The sequence below is a fragment of the Cynocephalus volans genome, chromosome 2 (assembly GCF_027409185.1).
Source record: "Cynocephalus volans isolate mCynVol1 chromosome 2, mCynVol1.pri, whole genome shotgun sequence".
NCBI classification, from domain to species: Eukaryota; Metazoa; Chordata; class Mammalia; order Dermoptera; family Cynocephalidae; genus Cynocephalus; species Cynocephalus volans.
This window is the reverse complement of record NC_084461.1, coordinates 100709415-100729869: the sequence shown is the minus strand read 5'-3', so window position 1 is coordinate 100729869 and position 20455 is coordinate 100709415. Positions and strand designations below refer to the sequence as shown.

The 20455-nt window shown below is 38.4% G+C and overlaps 1 protein-coding gene across 3 annotated transcripts in view; it reads left to right on the top strand.

The window, feature by feature from the left end:
* Window positions 1-5040: 5040 nt before the first annotated feature.
* TRIM36 (tripartite motif containing 36) overlaps window positions 5041-20455 on the top strand; it is a 31331-nt gene continuing 15916 nt past the window's right edge. For 2 of the 3 annotated variants that reach the window (XM_063086177.1, XM_063086175.1), the window contains exons 1-5: window positions 5041-5317; window positions 8354-8579; window positions 12871-12900; window positions 16785-17110; window positions 17637-17783. In XM_063086177.1, the coding sequence (XP_062942247.1) occupies window positions 5291-5317; window positions 8354-8579; window positions 12871-12900; window positions 16785-17110; window positions 17637-17783 (756 nt within the window). In that variant the 5' untranslated portion in view covers window positions 5041-5290. The remainder of the gene's footprint in view (window positions 5318-8353; window positions 8580-12870; window positions 12901-16784; window positions 17111-17636; window positions 17784-20455) is intronic. The other variant, XM_063086176.1, reaches the window with a different exon arrangement.

Sequence of the window (20455 nt, the reverse complement as noted above, 5' to 3'; positions counted from 1 at the left end):
ACATATTACTTAATCTCTGGTGGAGATGGGGAGCAGTTGTGGTTGTTACATGTCCCCTCTAAAAAGAATTAACAGGGTTATTGCAAGGATTAAATAAATATTTTATGCAAGGTTCCTAATACTGTTATTGGTACATAATAGGTCCTCAATAAATGAAAGCAGTTACCTCTAGCTTCTATGACAACAACGTTGGGTCTTGAGACACCTTATAGCCAAACTGTGATCATTAACAAGTGAAGGTTGCCAGATAAAATATAGCATGTAGAGTTAGAGTTAAATTTGAATTTCAGATAAACAACAAATAATTCTTCAGTACAACTATGTCCTATGCAATTTGGGGGACATACTTATACTAGAAAATTTTATTATGTATCTGAAATTACAAATTAAACTGGTGTTCTGTGTTTTTATTTGCAACTCTAAGGAGAGGAATAATAAGATGTGGTCAAAGGGGACCTGCTAGACAACCTAAAAATAGTACCAATTTTGTTCACCTCAAGTTGGCCAAGAGACCTTTCGGCCACAAGTTATGCAGCCAGTATGGGCCTGCCATTAATGGAGAAATATATGCCTGAGCAGCACTGTATTTCTTTCATCTTCCCAATTTTAAATTGTTGGTGTGTTGCTACCATGTAGTGGATAAATGCCTCCTGGATTTTGTAACTTAGACAAGTAAAAGCCTAAATGGTTGGGAAGGTGAGACTTACATAACTCAGAAATTAGTGCATGAAATGAGACTATGTAATTGTGTTAAACTGATTGTTTAGACTCCAAGTGCTGAAAGAGTTCAGAGTAAGGGCAGATAAGCAATGAAAACTAGACTAATGAAGGAGGCTATAGAACTACAGCTTGAAAGATGAGTAGGATTTGACCAGGCAATGGGAATCTGAGCTTACTGGCCTCTGAACTCCTCTTCTCTGACTTTGTTCCCATAGAAACATTTATGACTGGTAAACTTGGCCTGTCAGAGGCTTGGGTCAATAATTGATAGACAATGCCATTCATTGTCCCTTCACCTGTAACCTCCTGATATCCAGGAGTATAGACAGTCTGTGTGCCAATCTATTTTAAATCCCTGTGATTTACTTCATTTCCATCTTCTTTCCCATAAATCCAGGGCTGTCTTGATTTTGTATCGAGGGTTGCTCAATGACTAGGGGTTCACAACAGGGAGCAAGTTTTAGGGGCCATATCACCATGTTTCTACTTCTTGTTTAGGACAAATAACAGAATGGTACCCTGCCTGTCTGATGTTAGAGCGAACAGAGTCGAAACCAGTGGTGCCTCAAGCACTAACTGAAATGTTCTCCATGGTCATTGGACCTCATCCAGCCAGGAATTTAATCTCTTGTTGGGTATTAGGAGTCAATATGGGAAGGCCAGGTTAGCTTAGCGAGCAGCGCAGCGTATGGCTTACAGGGAGATTCTATTCTAAGTATCAAGTAATGAACATTTACTGAGCCTCTATTTTCCCGAAACCAAAAGAGTGTGTGTGCATTGGGGTGGGGGTAGGGGAGTTGTTGATCTTTTAGAATTCATGAAGTAGACAGATGTGAGGCAGTTCATGCCCTTGTGATAGAAGAGACATTAAGTAACAACAACAATTGCAAAATAAGGTATCACAATTAAGGCAAGATTGCTGAAAGTCTGCATCTTAAGGGAGCTATACGAATGTAATAGGCTTCTTTGTGTTGACTTTTGACCCAGATTTTAAAATAAATTATTGGAAAAGGAAGTGCTAGGATACTCCAGCTGGGGAGGGGTAGGCACCAAGCAATAACATATGGAATGCAAATTAGGAAATAATGATTTTTAAAAAACCTAAAAAACCCAGACATTCCATGGCATTCCTGCTAAAAGGCCTTCAAAAGCTTCCCAACATCTATAGAAAAGCATGGTATTCCACGCCTTCCACGCTTCACTAAACTTATTTTGTGTTATTGAAGTAAACACCTTCGATAATCCCTGTCCCCCAACACACACATTCAAATACATTCACATACACATACACCCCTCTCACCCTTATATACCCATACCAAGCTGCTTGAGTCTAGGACCGTAGCTTAGTCTGCCTTTTGTGCAAGTGAAGCTACGAGGACAACATATGGGAACATATGCATATTTCCATATTACTCATATGGAAAGTCATCTGTAAATACCTAAGTGATAGGCTGTTACTGAAATCTAGGCATAAGGGCAGCTCAAGGTGGGCAGGGAAATTAGCTGTGAAGATGAGAAAGAACAGAATCTGGGAAGAAGAAACTGTGATTTGAAGGTTGACCAGAGATAGAGGAGAAAGAAGGATTAAAACAAACATACTCCATGCAGGATTTTATCTTGAGGAACTAGAAAGAGTTTGGTACCTTCGATAATTGGGAAGCTGGGATATATGGGTGTTGAGAGAGAAGCTGATGAGATGACCCAAACCATGGCAGTCAAGTGGACTAGAAATGACTAGGGAGGGGCTGGGAAAGCAATGGTTTAAAATGGTGGTTTTCATATTTGCTGTCTTTTTACCAATATGCCCCTCCTCTTTTTTGTTTTTAAACATTTATGGATTAAATAGAAAGTATTTTTTTTACATGAAAATGTTTTAAAAGTAAAACATGCATAAATTTTAAAATGTAACCAATACAATGTGAGTAAAAGTAAGTCTTGCATACCTGACTCCATCCCCTTACTTCTCCACGATATTATCATTTTTTGTATTCTATTTCAGAGACTTATTTTTATTATTTATCTGACTATATATGCATGGCCTTTTTTTCTTTTCTTTCTTTCTTTTTTTTTCTTTTTTTTGCCAGAATGGCAGCATACAGAATTCATTTGGTTTTGTACTTTTTTAACACTGTATTTTAGAAATCCTTTCTCATCAGTAGGTTCATTTTAACCGCTGCATAGTATTCCATGGTATGGATGTACATTATGGATGACAGATATTTTGTTATTATAAATCAGGTCCCAATAAGATCTTTGTACACGGTTTTGTGCACACATGCAAGTATTAGAGTAAGAACGTTCTTAGATGTGGAATTGCTTAGTCAAAAGGTGTAACCATTTAACATTTTTGATAGGATTTGCAAAATTTCCCTTTAAATATACTGTCCCAATCTACACAGTCACAAAAAAGTCTGAAAGTGCTTGGTTCCCCACATTTTTGCTAAGTGTATTAACATAATTTTTGAACTTTGTGAATCAGATATCTCAGTGAAGTTTGATTTGCATAACGGAAGGCCCTTAAAATTCATTTTTACCCAAATATTGTCTAAGCAAGTTTTATACTTATTTCATGTTAATGAAACCTTCTAATCTCTTTTACTCTGTTAGCCAGTAAGTTTTGGACCAAGCACTATCCAGGTGTGCTGATGTGAAATTACAGCCAGAAGGGAATTATTTAACCCAAACGCCGGTATTAAAAGCAGAAACGGATTTATATTTTTAAATGGTTGAGGCTTTTGGAATCTGTGTAGGCACATGGTGTAGGACATGATTTATGTGTCTAAATTACGCAGGCATTTGTTATTTTCCTCATGTGCCTGCTGATTAGGACTCTTCAGAACTAGTGGGGAGGAAGCAGTCTCAGGGCTAGCACGTGCGGCCACACAACGGGTGTTAATTCCAATCACAACCGCTCAGTCAGTACCCGGCAAGGCGTTCATCCCTTCTGCACCTCATCTGTAAACTGAGGGTATGCCATTAAAGACTATTGCTATAGTCCCTTGCTGTTTTTAATTCTACACTGCTGCTGCTATTTAGCTGCCGGTTTGGAGAAGAGGCTACCGCTGCTGACAGTGCTGTGGGAAGACCGCGAAACTTGGGACAAGGAGAGACTTCTATCAAACAGGAAATAAAAGTGGGAAGCATTTCAAAACCTACACGGGATGCCTCGCCTACAACTCCGTGGTCGCTTTGCCCAGCAGTTCAGAGCACCTGTTATTTTAGTCTTATACCTAAAGGTGACATTATTTAGCCTGCCGGGAAGACAGTGGCCTAATCTGATAATATGGTTTCCAACAGTCCCCGATTAATTTGTCGTCTGTGTGCCCTGAAAACGACAGAAGAAACGCGGTAGAGCCGTGGCAGGTGAAATTTACGTCATTAGTCTCTGAGATGGGAAGCGCGTGGGTGCCAGAGCCGCTCGGGACTCTCTGTCCTCGGGCCTCAGGGAAACCGCAGAGCGGCTGCAGGGGCACAGCAGGGCGGGGACGCTGCTTTGCTGCCGTCTCTTGAATTCAATCCCTGGCTATCACCTGGGAGGGGAACCTCTACCCTGTGGGCTGTCCCCGCGCCACTTGGCAAGAACATGTAGTGCATGACAGCACCGCGCCCTGGTGTTTAGAATCAGAAAGCAGAATATGAGTGACCGGTGGCCAATCAGAGAATGTGAAGTTGACCCAACGAATCGAGCCGGGAGAGGATGGGGAAGGGCCGGGCGGGGACAGGGACCCACGAGGGGAACCCCCCAGGCCCGGCCTGGCTGGGGCTGCGGCAGGGGTGGGTGGGGTCTCGCTCCGGTCGCCCAGCTGCGACGGCACAGGATAGCCGGCTGGGGCCCGCCCTCGCCGCCACCGCCCCGTTTGGAGCCCGGAAGTGGGGCTTGTTTAAAACCTCGCCCCGCACTTTGCGAATCCCAGGGAAAGCAAAGCGGAGGGCAGAGGGTCGGCGCTGGGCCGGGGGTGAGGGCCGCAGCCCGCCGCAGCGCAGCCGGACCACCCCAGCCGGCGCGCCCTCGGCCTCCACCGCCTTCACTTCCGCCCCTCGGAGGCTTGCTGCCCCTTCAGAGGGCGTCGGGAGGTGGCCAGGGCCGGAGAGAATGAGGGGCGGAGGGGGAGGTGGAAGCAGCCGTACCCAAACCCCGCCTGCTCGGGTTTCGCCGGCCCGGCGTTCAGCAGCTCGCAGCGCCTCTAGCGGCGGCCCCGCCTCCTTTGTGCGGCGGGCGCTGTTGCCCGGACGACGGTGCCCCGCCCCGGCCCCGCCCTCCGCTGCGCCCCCGCCCTGATCTCGGCACTGCCGCCCGCCCAGCCGCAGTCCGCAGGAGCCGCAGCCGCAGCCGGCCGCGCGGTGGGCTTCCCGGGGCTGTAGCAGGGACTCTCCCGCGCCTGTGCTTTCGTGCGCCCCGGCTTGCTCCCCGCTGCGTCGGTCCGCTGGCCGGTCCGGCTGAGCTGCTCGTCCTTCGGCTCCGGACCGAGTCTCCACGGTCACCGCAGGGCCCCGCCCACCAAACCCTGCCCGGGGCTGCCTGTCTGCCCGTTTGGACCTTGCTGTTGATGACACCTGGCGGAAGGCTGCCATGGAGGGGGATGGTTCAGATCCACTGGTGAGCGAAGGGAGAGGGGCCGCCGCCTCCCAGCTCGATGCGGCGTCCCGGGGCCCCGGCTCTCTGTGCCCTCCGCCCTGATCCTGGAGGGCTCCTCTCCTCCCGGAGGAGCGAGGGCGGGCGGTGGTGGCCCCGCTTCCTCTTCGCCGTCCCGGCCCGTGTTCCGCAACCTGGGGCGCCCCCTTTACTCCCGCGGAGGGCCGGTCTCGGAGTCCCCTGGGCCCGGAGGAGAGCGCCGGTTGGTGATTGCCCACCTGAACACCTCGGGGAATCCCGGCGGGGCTCTTTAATGGGGTTCAGGCTGTGATTTAATTCGCTTTAGTGAGTCGGGGTTCGCGTGCCGGCGCGTGTGTCCTGGGCGTGTCCGGCCCCCTTTGTCTGGGAGCGCCGTGGGGCCAGCGCTCGGGTCCCGCTCGGACCGCCGCGCAGGGACGCCTGTGGCTGCCGCAGCGAGCAAAGGCTCCTCCCGGCTTTGCCTGCTTGAGTGGGGCGGGCCGGGGCTTGGCAGCTATCGGGGGTACGAACGTTTTCATTTGAAGGGGTCGGATATGCAGTTCTTCCGAAAGTTTCCTGAGGAAAGCCCTTTGAAACTGCTGGGGGGAGCCACCACCTCACATTTCTCTTAATCATATTGTTTCCCCGTCAATGAATATAAAATGAACACTAATTTTTCTTTCGGATAAGAATTACTTTATATCCGTTGAGACTAAAAAGCCACATTCAAGACACTACTTTATGTACAGGAAATGATTGTAGATCTTCCTCCAGTGACAGGTAAACCTTGATTGACCATATAGTTTTATACATAAAGTGGGTGTGAGAACCTATTTTGGACATTTAGAACAATATTTTCCTTTGAATTAGTGTCTGTCGAGCCCTTTGTGAGATGTGATAGAATGTGAATATTCTAGATTCTTTGATGTGATTGTGAGGTGTGGTTATCTTATTTCCAAATTTATTAAAATTGTGACATGACGTTGGTCTTTATTAAATATTTGGGTGATGCAGCAAAAGACACTACACTGAAAGACCCACTGGCAATGATAAAGACAGTTGGCTGTAATGCTATTGCATTGTCAAGAATCATTAAGGCACTTGTGTCATACTGGGGGGAATAGGTTAGCATACGTTTCCCCCTTTACCAAGAGATATAAAGATTTTTATCAAAGAAAGCAATTCTCCAGTCATGGACATAATGAGAGATGCATTCCTAATGATGGTACAAACTTTCAGGAAAACAGCTCTTATGGCAGAAATTCTATAGAAGATAATTCTTGGGTATTCCCAAGCCCTCCTAAATCAAGTGAGACAGCATGTGGGGAAACTAAAACTTTGACTTGATCCAACCTGCCACTGCTGCATTACTTGGATCAACATAATCAAAAGTGCCATTATAAAAATTAATTCTGAAGAGATTCATGATTTCATCATGAGCACACTGTGTTTGTCATTGGTCCTCCCAGGAAGTTATTTAACAGGCTGAAAGTGGATTTTGATTAAAATTTTTCAGAATTCTTCAGTATATTCATTTGAACATACATATGATATTATGTAGTTGATTTTCCAGTGTGAAAGAAGAGCACCCTTCAGTTCAATATCCTAAGATACAGGTATATGCTACTATACTAATTAATAAATAAGCTGTTTCAAAAAGACAATCCTATCTTTGATAACAATTGTAAAATTTCACTTCTCAGATAAAGAATGTAATTGGAGATTTTTAGACATTGTTTTATGAAGTGTGTGAAATGCCTAAATACGCATTCATAAAAATAAAAGGAAGCCATTAGTATAGGGGAAAAAAGGTGAATTATTAGAGCACAGTGTAATAACACCAAGGTCAAGGGTTTGGATTCCCATACCGGCCAGCTGCCAAAACAAAAACGAAACAAAACAAAAATAAGTGAATTAATTCAATTTTCATTTTCTGTGTATTTTCAATAGTTGAAATGATTGTACAAGGTATGAGTACTTTTAACATTGAACTATTGTTAAAACTGCAGGGATGTAGAGTATAGATTCATAGCATTTGAAGTTTAGGATACATGGGGCAAATAAACTATGTGGGGGAAGGATGGAAAAACTGGCGTGAGGTCATCAAACCTTTTTAGATATGATAAGAGTCTAAAATGTTCCTTACTTAAAATAGTGAGCACCTGTAGAATTGAGAGCACTTATAATGGTGCCTTTTAGTCCTCTACACCCTTTTAATATTCTTAAAGTGCTTTTAAGATAACTGTTTTGATATACAGCATGAGAATCTCAAGCATGTTAGCTGCATTACAGGTGCAGCATATGAAAAATGGTCACATTTAATGTAGAAAATTGTTGATAATTCAGCTTGTAAATAGATTTCATCTAGGGCCCTATGAACATACTAGCTAACCTAGTTTTTACCAGCTCTTGTTATTCACCAGTCACAGAGTTAATGCACTAAATAGGAATATATTCTTATTCTTATTGCTGTATTCAAATTTTTTATTGAAATAATCTGCTTTTAGGATTTCACCGAAGTCCTAAATCGAATTATTCATGATTACTTTGAATGACTTTATAATTTTTCATAGAATATTGTGGTCGCATAATATTTTATGCTAATTTTTTCTCTTGTACTTCACTTTCTTTCCTTTTTTTTTTTTTTAAAAAAAAAAAGATGACCAGTAAGGGGATCCTAAACCTTGACTTGGTGTTGTCAGCACCACACTCTCTGAAGTGAGCAACCGGCCATCCCTATACAGAGATCTGAACTCGTGGCCTTGGTGTTATCAGCACCACACTCTTCCAAGTGAGCCACGGGCAGGCCCCAGTTTCTTTCCTTTTTCTGTCTAGTGTCCCTTCAGTTCTAGGTTATGGGTGTTGAGGTGGATTGGTGGTATAGAATTTCGTAGCTGAAAAGGAACTTCAGATTTAAAAAATGTCTGTTTCTTAATTTTTTTGGAAAGGTAAATACATGTACTTATATAAGAGGTATAAGCTTGTTAATATATTTACCCACAAAGAGCCTTTGAGTCTGATTTTTTTGTTCTTCAATTTAAGGTTACCATCAAGAATATCGAAAGAGAGCTCATTTGCCCTGCATGCAAGGAGCTGTTTACCCACCCATTGATTCTCCCTTGTCAACATAGTATCTGTCATAAATGTGTGAAAGAACTCTTACTGACTCTTGATGATTCATTCAATGACATGGGATCAGACAACTCCAATCAGAGCAGTCCTCGACTTTGGCTCCCTTCTTCTAGCCTGGATAAGATTAACAGACCAGGTATGTGGTAGAACTGTGGCGTTGTCTAGGGAGGAACTTACGGATGTGTTCAGTGATAATTGTGGAAAGAAAATCATTTTTGTCACTTGAGGGTTATTTTTTCAGGCAAATAAAATAAAACTGTAGTTATAAAGGGCCCCCGGCCCTTAAAATGTCAAAATGAATTGCTGTTATCTTTTGATATACACTGAAAGTGGATATTAGATATTGAACACCAACTTTATGGTAAGCCCCTTATTAATTTTGTATTTTAGGGGATGTTCTGACCTGTGATGTCCTTGAGATGATAAAATAAAGGACTATCAAAATACTTATTTGGGAAACACCCATATATGATAATATGTAAATAAATACTGAAGAATCAAGCGATGAAACTACATAATGGCTAATACTAGAAAACTTTTTAGAGGGATTATTTGGTATCATTTTATTCCACCTGAGGGTTTTATTTTCTTCAGTTGTTTTTAATCCACTTTTAAAAATAAGGATTTTGAATGTTATAAATTGTAATTGAATTCTGTAGTAATGCATATAAGTAGATCTAATTTGATGTACATACCATATGCATTTATTACATGGCTAATGTTTAAATTGTGTGCTGTTGGATAGTGTTACTTTTTCTTCTGGACAGCTATTGCAGGATTAACGTCGATCAAAATTAGCTTGAAATCACTGGGGATGCTGAAATTCAGGGCCAAATCTGAGTACAGAAATCAGTGGAAAGTACCAAGATGGTTAGAAATACCACAGCCTCATGTTAAGCATGTTCCTTGTGTGGAGTACATGGGTGGCCATAAGTACCAGACTTTAAAGCTTCATCTCTATCCAATTTGGGCTTTGAGGTTTTAAGTTTAATCCTTTGTCCACTCTACCAGTTTCTCTCCCTTATAGTATAGAGCAAGTTTTTAATCTTCTAAAAAAACTTTAAAGAAAAGAATCTCTTTCCCTGCGTTGTATTTTAGAGAATATCTTCTTTTTTTGGTCCACCCTGCGATTTGGAATCTCCTTGGGTGGTATTTCCTTCTATGTGCTCCGTCAAGAAGTGGATAAGAATATGTTTGTTTTAAGGGTGATATTTTGCTATTTTGAAAGCTTTTTAAAATAAAATTAGCAATTACTAATTACTTGGCAGATGTTTAGCACATATAAAAATTATATGTACATACAAGGAAAGGAGCATTAGGCAAGTTGTGAGAGGGTAGAGAGTGTGAAGACAGACGATTATATGCTTCTTGAAGTCATCAGTTTTAGGTTCCTCTCCTTGCTCTGAATCTGGCACACTGAGGAGGTGAAGAAAGACAGTAATTGCTTGATATCATCCTACCAGATAAAACTTGATATTCTATTGGTAAATCTCAATTGGCTAATCTTTTAGGGACTCTTGCTTGGTTGACCAAGGAAAATTTACTTTTTGTGTATTAATATTCAGCACAATTAAGTGGAATTTTAGTTAAGTACTAGTATTTCTAGTTATAATTAGATTGTGCTTGCATATGTTTGAGGGTACTTCGGAAAGTTAATAGAAAGATTCATATTCTTTTAATTCTATTTTTCTGTGAACTTTTTTAAGTACCCTCATATTTTATAAAATTCCGTTATGTGGGCTTTTAATCTTAAGATTTCATTAGTTTTTATATGTGATTCATATTAAGTACTATATGAAATATAGTTATTGGGAACTTACCTAGCGCAGTGCTCTGTAGATGCATAATAAATATTTGTTGAATGAATGTTGAATGATAAATCTCTGCTACAAGATTCGTGCAAAGAGCATGCCATAATGGCTTATATTCAATTAATCTTGGCATTTTTTTTCAGAACAAAAGCTCCATTCCACTGTCTAGATCATAAACAGTTACTGAGATGTTCTTTCCTCTTCTTGCTATGCTATGAAGTTGGATTATGTGCTGAGGGGGAGAAGTTAGAATGATGAAGAGTTTGAAAACTTTTCTAGGAAGAACAATTACAAGAGATAAGAATGTTTAATTTGGAGAAGGGATGACTGCAAATTATGATGCTGACTTGTGGATGAGAAAGTAGTACACTGGGTATCTTTAGCATAGGTTCCGAATCAGTGAGTAGAGGGAATAACAAAGCATGGAGGAAAACACACACACACCCCTAAGGCTGTCCAAAAATGAAATGGGCTCTCTAATTATGTCATTAGAAGTATTTAAATCAGGTGTCAAATCTAGATGCTACAAGGGCCAAATAGGTGCATTAATTAAGCAGGCCTCAGGCATCATAAATACAAGACCCTCTTTCATTCTACTTTTGTGACGTAGATAAACAGACAATAAATATTTTAATTTCCCATGAGCTCATCTACTGTAAGAAAATCAGCAGCCCAAGTTTTAGCAGCCTTTACACTTCCCTGTTGGAGACAGGGGGGCCTGGTTTGGGACTGTGGAGACTAGAATGGTTACCTTGTTAAAGGAGGCAGTAGCTACTTGGCACAAATGAATCATGTGGGGTGGGTGGTACCAAGATTGTCAGATTTACTGTTTTTTCACAAAAAATCTGATAGGGTTTTTATGTGAAATATATATTTTTTAAGTATTGACAGTTAATTCAAATTATTCTAAAACACCATGGCGGCTCACCATAGGGTAGGACAGCCAAAACACATCTTTGGGTCTGACCCATTCAACTTTGGGGCCATCAGTGTTTGCAGTCTTTGTCTTAAACAATGGGTGGGCGACCACTGTCTGCAAATGTTGCAGACAGTATTGCTGATTTGGATGGTAGGTTGGGTCAGTCGTTCTGTCACCTGCCAGATTTTCTCCAGTACTGAAGTTCTATGCATTATTGAATACCAGTTGCATTCATTCATTCAACAAGTATTTGAGTGCCCACTGGTTACCAGACAAGGCTAATGCTGAAGAGTGATGAACAAGATAGACTTGTCCTTTTTTTTTTTAAGAAGCATCTAGCCTACATTGTACAAAGCTTCATAAGAGATGCAATATTAGAGCACAGTCCTTCATCAAGAAAACATACAGAGCAAGTTAATAGATGAAGATAGAGTACCCAGAGGGTGAGAATGCCCCAAGTATGGTAATCCTTCCTGGAGGTTTTTATCAAATGATTGTAAATTTTAAGATTGCCTTCCTTTACATGATCACCAGTTTTAAACTAGTAGAAGTCATTGTGTTATAATGTTACTTAACTTTCATTTACTGGGCATTTGCTTGTAATTTTTCTTTGGATAGATTCAAAGATAGGTTCATGGGTAATTTTCCGGTTATTATTATTTTTTTCCCTACAGGCTTTTAAAAAAAAAAAATTCTGTCAGTTAGACATACTTGAAAAGGAAACCAGAAACCCTATTCTCAGCAATTGGTAAGGGAGGAATAAAATTTTAAAAATTAGTTTTGCCATTGGTTTAATAAAGGGATTAATTAGACCTCGTCTGTCCAGTACAGTAGCCACTAGCCACTAGCCACAAATGGCTATTGAGTGCTTGAAGTGTGGCTAGTCTGAATTGAGATTTGCTGTAAGTGTGAAATACACACTAGATTTTGAAGACTTTGAATTAAAAAAAGACTAAAATATCCTTTAATAATTTTTTCTGTAGATTACATTTTGAAATGATACTATTTTGGATATAATGGTTTATATAAAATGTTATTAATGCTAATTTACTTGTGTTTTACTTTTTAAATTTGTATATCAGAAAATTTAAAATGACATACTTCTGGCTCATATATTTCTTTTGGATGGTGTTGCATTAAACATTTGACAGATCTTTTAAAATAAGAGGGTACCTTGAAAGGAGAGTAAGGGTTGTGTGCATAACACAGTAGCATATTAAATTATGTAAAAATGAAAGAGCTATATCACTGTATATTTTTGATCATATACCCGTATATGCAAGCTTTTCTCCCGTTTTGTATTTTCCTGTTGTCACAAGATATATTCAGTTTTAGTAATGTTTACTTACAGTTTTTAGATCAGTAAAAGGTCAAACAAAAGATGCTTGTTTTTACTTTGTATTTCCAACAGTTACTAGAAATGTGATTATTTAAAAATACGAACTATAGGATGAAGTATAGATCTCTTAAGTGCTGCAACAATGAATAATTCTGAATTCTAGTAAGATAGCTTGATAAGTGTTTTATATTGCTGGCTTTGTAAATACCATGTGTACCAGGAAAAACACATTTTTACTGTTAATTCAATAATTGTATTATGTGCAGGACATAGTTACTGCTTTATCTTTTGTTAACAAGTTGTAAATCTTCTCTTTGAAATTAAATTCTAAATCTAGCTTTCTGTTCATTGTTCACAGCATCACAACGAAGATCTTTGGGGTGGAGAGGTAGAAAATGCATTTTTGCTTTTGTGGCCGCAGGCAATATAGTATTAGATTTAAATAACCTTGTGTATATATAAAGTTCTTAAACATCAGTGGTCAAGTCTTTCAAATTTTGTAGAAAGTGAACAAATTGGGCTGAAATAACTTAAAGGTCAACAGGACTGAATTTTCAAGCAAGTCTTGATGTTTTTAAGGAGGACACTGATTATTTGTGCTTGCATTTTGTCAATATACATGACATGATATTTTTGAAGAAAATGACGTATACTCCTTTTGTTTGTTTGTTTGTTTTAGTATACAGTACCTTAAAAATCCTTTACATTTATTTAGTGGAACAAAGCTTCATGTTGCTACATTGGGGAGGTTAAATAAGCCAATACTTTCTTATGTATTGAAAAATTTGATTGAACGTGTTGATAATTTTTGTTGTTAATAACATAATCTTTGCTTGTCTTATGCATATGATGTCTCTTCTTTGTTAATGTTTTAAAATGTCTCACATTAGAGTTTTAACATTCAGGTTTTACCCCCTATGGGTAAATAATGTACAGTCCTTTTTTAGGCTTTCCTAAGTATTTGATTCTGTGTGAAAGATGGGCCAACCTATCTGATCCCCCCAATTTTTTTTTACTCCAGTTGACCTTTAAAGTAAAATTGGCTAATTTTTTGTGGAATGCTGGTGATACCCTCTATTTTACTGGAGAATAATAAACACCCAAAATGTTATCCCTTTTCTGTCTCCCTTGAAATGGGAGCAGTTTGCTTAAAAGAAGTTAATTGCCTGTTACTCATTTTTGATTCAGAGAGTAGCTGGGAAAAATAGTTTTTATAGGTGGAAGAATGCTAATATAATAATGCAAGGGTAAATGTAACTCATGGGCGTCAGGTGGTTAGAATATGCCAGAAGAAACATTAAGGTGGCAGCATAAGATACCAGCCTGTTGCCAAACACAAATGTCCAGCACAGGGAATGATACTCCACTAAGTGGCAAGGTAGTAACAGTGCGGGAGTGGCTTGTAACCAGAATGTGGGAGAGGATGCAATTGGAAGAGGTTTGAAACATGTTAGTTATGAATTGACTCTCTACCCTTTGTTTTGAAATACTTTTTTGATATTTAAATGGTAAAACATATGACTGAAAGGTGACTTTTTGGGGGGATTTGCTATAAACCAATTGGAAAAATTTTTGGAGGCTTCATTTTAAAGTTGTCATGATTTATGCTTATTGTTTAATCTGTCTTTGAAGTAAAGATAAGGGAAAATAATTGATTCTGGTGATTATGTTGACAGAATTTGCAAATATTATTGGCCCTACAAATTTGGCTTGACGTGTACAATAGCATTGCTTGGTTTACATTGCTTCCTTACCTTTCCAAGCCATCGTTACTTTTCTTTTTAATTGTATCATGCTATATAGAGCAGTACTATCCAATAGAACTTTCAATGAGAATGGAAATGTTCAGTCCTGCACTGTATAATACTGTAGTTGCTAGCCACATGTGGTTCTTGAGAATTCGAAAGAACTGAACTTTTAATTTAACTTAAATTATATTTAAATAGCGACGTTTGGCTAGTGGCTACTGTATTAGAAAGCACAGCTATACAAAGTAGAAAGTTGACTCTATTGCATTTTGTTCTTAGTTCTGCTGTCTTGATTTTTTAAATTAGGTTTACTTCCCAGAATATTCCGAGATCTGTACTATTTTCTTTATTGCCCTGAACGTATATTCTATTTGTTTTTAGACACTTCTTGTAGTATTCATAAGAAAAATTTGAGAGCTTTTAAGATCTGTTTAGAAAAATAGCCAAGGTATCTATTTGAATAAGTTATGTAAAAATTTAGTCATGTCTTGATTTAATATTTTACCGGATTTAAGAAGTTCAGCATGATTCTTTACACCTTATTTTTGATTGTAAAAATAATTAACAGAGATGTACAGAAAAGGGATAAAACATCTTTTTGAAACTTCTGAACATGAAGACCAAAATCTGGGTGTCTCCAGTGTACGTGTTAAAACATGATTTTGTTATGATTACTTTTTATCCTGTTACTTAATTGGTCATAACCTTCAGTTCATAAAACCAATAAATAACCCATTTTTTAAACTTTGACATTAGTTATCCATTCATTAAAATTTCCATCACCTAGTTCATGTGTGGAAGCATGCAATTAAATGTGAATTTTTGTTTGTTTAAACTTGACCACTGCACTACTTCTGGAATTATTGGCTTGTTTTTTCACTAAATGAAATTTTCATTGGCATGTGTTTTAAAAGTAGCTTTGCTTCTTATTTCTTTATATGCCTGCTGTGGTGTGAAACATCTTGGACTGTATTGCATGTTTTTTGAATTATTACAAGAATATGATTTAGGTAGGATTTTCACATTTTTATGGGACAGAATTTTTTTTTTGATGCATCAATATTTAAAAATGTGAAAGTTAAAAATATCTTTAAGATATTAAAAAGGCTCTGCACGTTTGTTGCATAAGTAGCTTTTGGGGCCCAGTGCCTTTTAGCATGCTGTAAAGTCACTTCAAATAAGTAATATCGTGCTCTGATTGCTCAATTTTACCTGTAGTGCTATCATGCCAGACATCTTTTCAAATACTCTTTTGAGTGGTGATAGTCATGTGCGAAAGTAATATTAATGTAGCTATATAAAGACCTTTTCTAAATGTGGTATACTAAGTTGAACTACCATTCATTTTTGGTAGGATAAATAGTAGTATGAAATAAGGCTGTAGGTTAAGAAGTTTGTATTTATATTATGGGAGTTATTTTGTGGGCAATCCAGACTACATAATCTAAGAACAGATTTATAAAGGAGAGGAGGGAATATGTATACATGCTTCTATGTTAAATGGACAAGGTTGGATTCCTGCGAACTGGTTATTATAGACGTCATGCCTTGGTTTCTTGATTTGTTAAAATCGGGATGACAATACTGAACCAAAGTGTGATATTTAAGGTCATTTATTGTATTATACATATTGTAAAATTATTTGTAATACTTTTTGAGAAACTTTTGGCTTACTGAATTAAGTAGTCTTAATGATTCTTTGTTTCAGGTTGTAAGAAGATTCTTAATGGTTGGTCCCTCTTATTCTAGGTCTATGAATTGAGTTTTTCACTTTTCTAGTGTGTAGATTGCCCTCAATTAACTAATGATCTTGACTACTGAATTCTTTCAGATAAAACAATACTACAGTGAGAAACTGTCTATCGTAGTGGTTCTAAAAAATTTTGTGGTCATATGGTCCTGTGAGAATCTGATAAAAGCTATATATAGGTTGTTTAACCAGAAAATATGCATGTGTAAGTAGATGGAAAATTTTGCACACATGGACCTGCCTGGGGCCTATCCATGTGTCTTCCCTGAGTTAAAGACACCTGTTCTTTTAGGTCAAGTCATATCCTGTCAGTTGGTGAAGACTGTGTTCACCTTTGGATATGGCATATAAAAATAACTGTAAATGTTGATAATATAATTTCAAAGAATTCTGACCCTGTGTAGTATTGTATTATGTTTTTTATCCTTATGTCTATGTTTGACTTAATATGGTTTTCATGTGAGATTTACTCTAGAATATTTTCCTTTTCTCTTTGATTTGGTAACTATTTAATAACTCAGGCTTGTCTTTTATATACAAAGAGAAAACAATCTTTAATAAAGCGTTTTCAGAATACAAATTGATTCAAAGAGAGCCACTTTGGGTTTTATGTTTTTGGAATATATTTGTAGAGATACAAGGGTATTTGAAAAAAATTCATGGAAAGATTTGTATCATCTTTTAATTCTATTTTTCCACAAACTTTTTGAGCTGCTGTGTCTTTCCAAAACATTACTCCTCTTTTCTTCACTCTAATAATTACTAATTACACAGGCTGGAAGCGCACTTCATTGACCCCTAGAACAACTGTTTTTCCTTGCCCTGGCTGTGAGCATGATGTGGATCTTGGAGAACGAGGAATCAACGGTCTGTTTCGAAATTTCACTTTGGAAACTATTGTCGAAAGATACCGGCAAGCAGCTAGGGCAGCCACAGCCATTATGTGTGACCTTTGTAAACCGCCACCTCAGGAATCCACAAAAAGTTGCATGGACTGTAGTGCAAGCTACTGCAATGAATGCTTCAAAATTTATCATCCTTGGGGTACTGTAAAAGCTCAGCATGAATATGTGGGCCCAACCACTAATTTTAGACCCAAGGTAAGTTAAGTTTTCATTATTAGAATATTATAGTGCTATGAAAGAAATAATTATAAGTCTTGAACTTGACAGAAAGGAAATAACTTTAAAAGCAGGTTTAAGAATTTAAGGCCTGGTTGGAGTTATTTAGCATGGCTAAACATTTCCAACAGCTTACAAGGCAATATTGTGGTTTATTCTGTTTTGATCCAGTGTGATACAATAAGTGAAAGTTCATAATGATAACTCTGAGTAATAGAGGAAAGGTTAAGTTATCTCAGATGTACTCTAAGATTGAAATGGTTAAAGTCAAAAGGCTTTTATGCTTTAGTGTGATAAACCCGTAATTGTTTTTAGTTGGGAAACATATTTTTCTAATATTTTTAGTTAGGTAAAATTGTACTATGAATAAATAATAGTAATTACAGCCTAATATTTTGAAGATTGTGATATAATGGTTATATAATATCTCAAGTAGTATTTTGGAACTTTATAAGATTACTTTAAACCGAGATCCCTAATCACACTTTCATTCCTTACTTAATAGATTTTAATGTGCCCAGAACATGAAACGGAGAGAATAAATATGTACTGTGAATTATGTAGGAGGCCAGTTTGTCATCTCTGTAAGTTAGGTGGTAATCATTCCAATCATCGTGTGACCAGTATGAGCAGTGCCTATAAAACCTTAAAGGTAGGACTTGTTTATAAAATCACAGTTTCTTATGTGATCTGTTTTACTGAAATGAGTTAACAGTGTAATGTGTTACTTAATGATCTACTAATATTAGGTTGTTGGTATTTCTAACTAATAGTTCTTTGTGGTACTGATATGAAAATGCCCAGTATATGTTAAAGCCTACACAGTGCTAGTTCTGAACTCTGAGGAAAGAGAGAAGGATGAAGGACACTTCATCATGATCCCCAAAAGAGCCCAACACTTGTGATATTAAATGTATGCATAGGAGTGACACACTTTTAAGGACTGTAGCTATTTTAAGACTCTTGATTGTTGTTTCTTGCCTATAGAATTAGTATAAACTTTTTTGTTTATTCTGGTGGAACCCTTACGAGCTAAACTGAATTATTTCCTGTCTGTTAACATTATATATGATCCTTTTAAAACTTTTCAATTTGATTTATAATCAGCAGCAAAGTAGGCAGTGGTATATAATGCTGTTTCTTTTTTTTTTTTCCTTTAAACAATGTTTTATATATTTTAAAAAGGAACAAACTCATCCATAAACCTACCACCCATTTTGATTGTTTCCTTTCTATCTTTAACAATATATAGATATGAAATTTTTTGGCCCATGTCCAGCTGCATGTGTGTATATATATTTATATATACACACACACACACACACACACACACACACACAATTTTTTTGTGTGTGTTTTGTTTTTTTGACAGCTGGCTGGTATAGGGATAAAACCTTGGACCTTGGTGTTATCAGCATCATGCTATCACCAGCTGAGTTAACTGATCAGAGCTACACATAGTTTTATATTTTGCATTTTATACCTATGTCATGCTCAGTCTTCCCCCTATCTTCTTTGAACATGTGGAATACAGGTATAATTGTTTTATTGTCTTGTCTACTTATTCTCTCATCTGTGTTACTTCCAAGTCATTTTTCTCTGGTTTTTCTTCTATTATAGTTCATGTTTTCCTGCTACTTCACATGCCTGGTAACTTTTGATTGGCTGCCAGGTATTGTTAATTTTACCTTTTTAGCAGCTGGATAGTTTCGTATTCCTTCAAGCGTTCTTGAATTTTCTTTGGGTATGTAATTAAGTTACATACTTGGAAACAGTTTGGTCTTGCTATTAAGCTTTGGTAGGCAGTACAGAGCAGCACTTAGCTCTAGGCTAATTTTACCTGACAATTGAGGTAAAGTCCTTTGATTACTCTTCCTGATGCCTTATGAATATTGAGTTGTTTTTTCTTTTCCTCCCCAGCCTGGCTACTGGGAAGCAGGCACTATTCCCAGCCTTGTGTGAGCCTTAGAATTGTTCCTGCTGATCCTTTTGGGTGATTCTTTCCCTAGCATCTGGCAGTTTCCTCACACACAAGCTGATCAGTACTCTGCTGAATATGCAAGGGGAGACCCTTTGTACATCTCTGGAGTTGTTTGTCTTTATAGCTGGCTCTTCTTAGGTTTTATGTCTTGCACACTCTGGCCTCCATGGACTCCTGACTTCATCTCCTGAACTCATGGGAGACCCTGGGCTTCATTTGCATTCCTCTCTGCATCAGGCCGTAGCAATCTTCTCCAGATAGTAAGCTGGGGTAATCATAGAGGCGTCTTGGTTCCCATCTTTCAGGGAAATATCTTACCTTTTTGTTTCTTGGTGTCCAGTGTCTTGAGAGCCATTCCATATATTTTGTTAGGTTTTTCAGTTGTTTCAGGTGGGAGAGTAAATGCAGTTATTGTCACTCTACCGTACTCCACAGTGTGCCCCACATACCATTATTTGTAATGACATTTAACACTTTTTTTGTTTTATTGTTTTGATCTTATACAAGTTGTCCAATTTTTATTTTTATTTTTTGTTACCTGGAATACATCTTTGACAGTAGTATACACTGTCTTTTACATGCTGTGTTAATTTCTCTTACCTATGTTTCACACTTTTAAAAATAGACTCCATAATGTATTTTTCAATTTATTCACTTTTTAGTTAGGAACCAGTTATCTAGATTTGTCATTTGCCAAAAGTAGCAAACAGATCTAATCAATTTTTACTTGGTTTTAGATTTTGAGCTATGGAGGGCTACATGATATAGGTTTATATTATTTCTTTCATTTTGGCCATTTTAGTGTTGCAGGGAGAAAAGAGAAATGGCATGACAGGAGAGGAACATTGTCTTTTTGTCCGCTGTTTGTTGAAACTGCCGAAGCACGGACCAGGTTTCCCAGCTGCCTCTCTATTTGGTCTGGCTTCCAGTACAGGAAAACTGTGTTGTAGCGTTTGGCTTTGTTGTTTTGTGGAGGGGGTCCTTTGAATTCTGGAAACTGCTTGCACTTTTGGGTGAACTGTCCTACATAGTTAAAAACTGGATTAGAAGAATAATCTCACTTCTGACAGTCTATCTGTTAGGTGAGGCCTATATGTATATTTTTTCCTTTCATGTAACCACCTGTGCTTTTGTTAATCTACACACACAGGCTCAAAATAGGGTGGTTCCATCTTTCACAGCCTGCCTTTGCCAATTGTCCTCAGTCTTCAATAGAGAGTCCTTCCCACCTTCCTCCATAGGAAACCCAGTTTACTATTTTCTCTGATCAGTTTGGACTGCTAAGCCTTTGGAATTCTATTTTGCCCTGAGAAAGGGCTGTGGTTGTGTATGAACTATCCCTT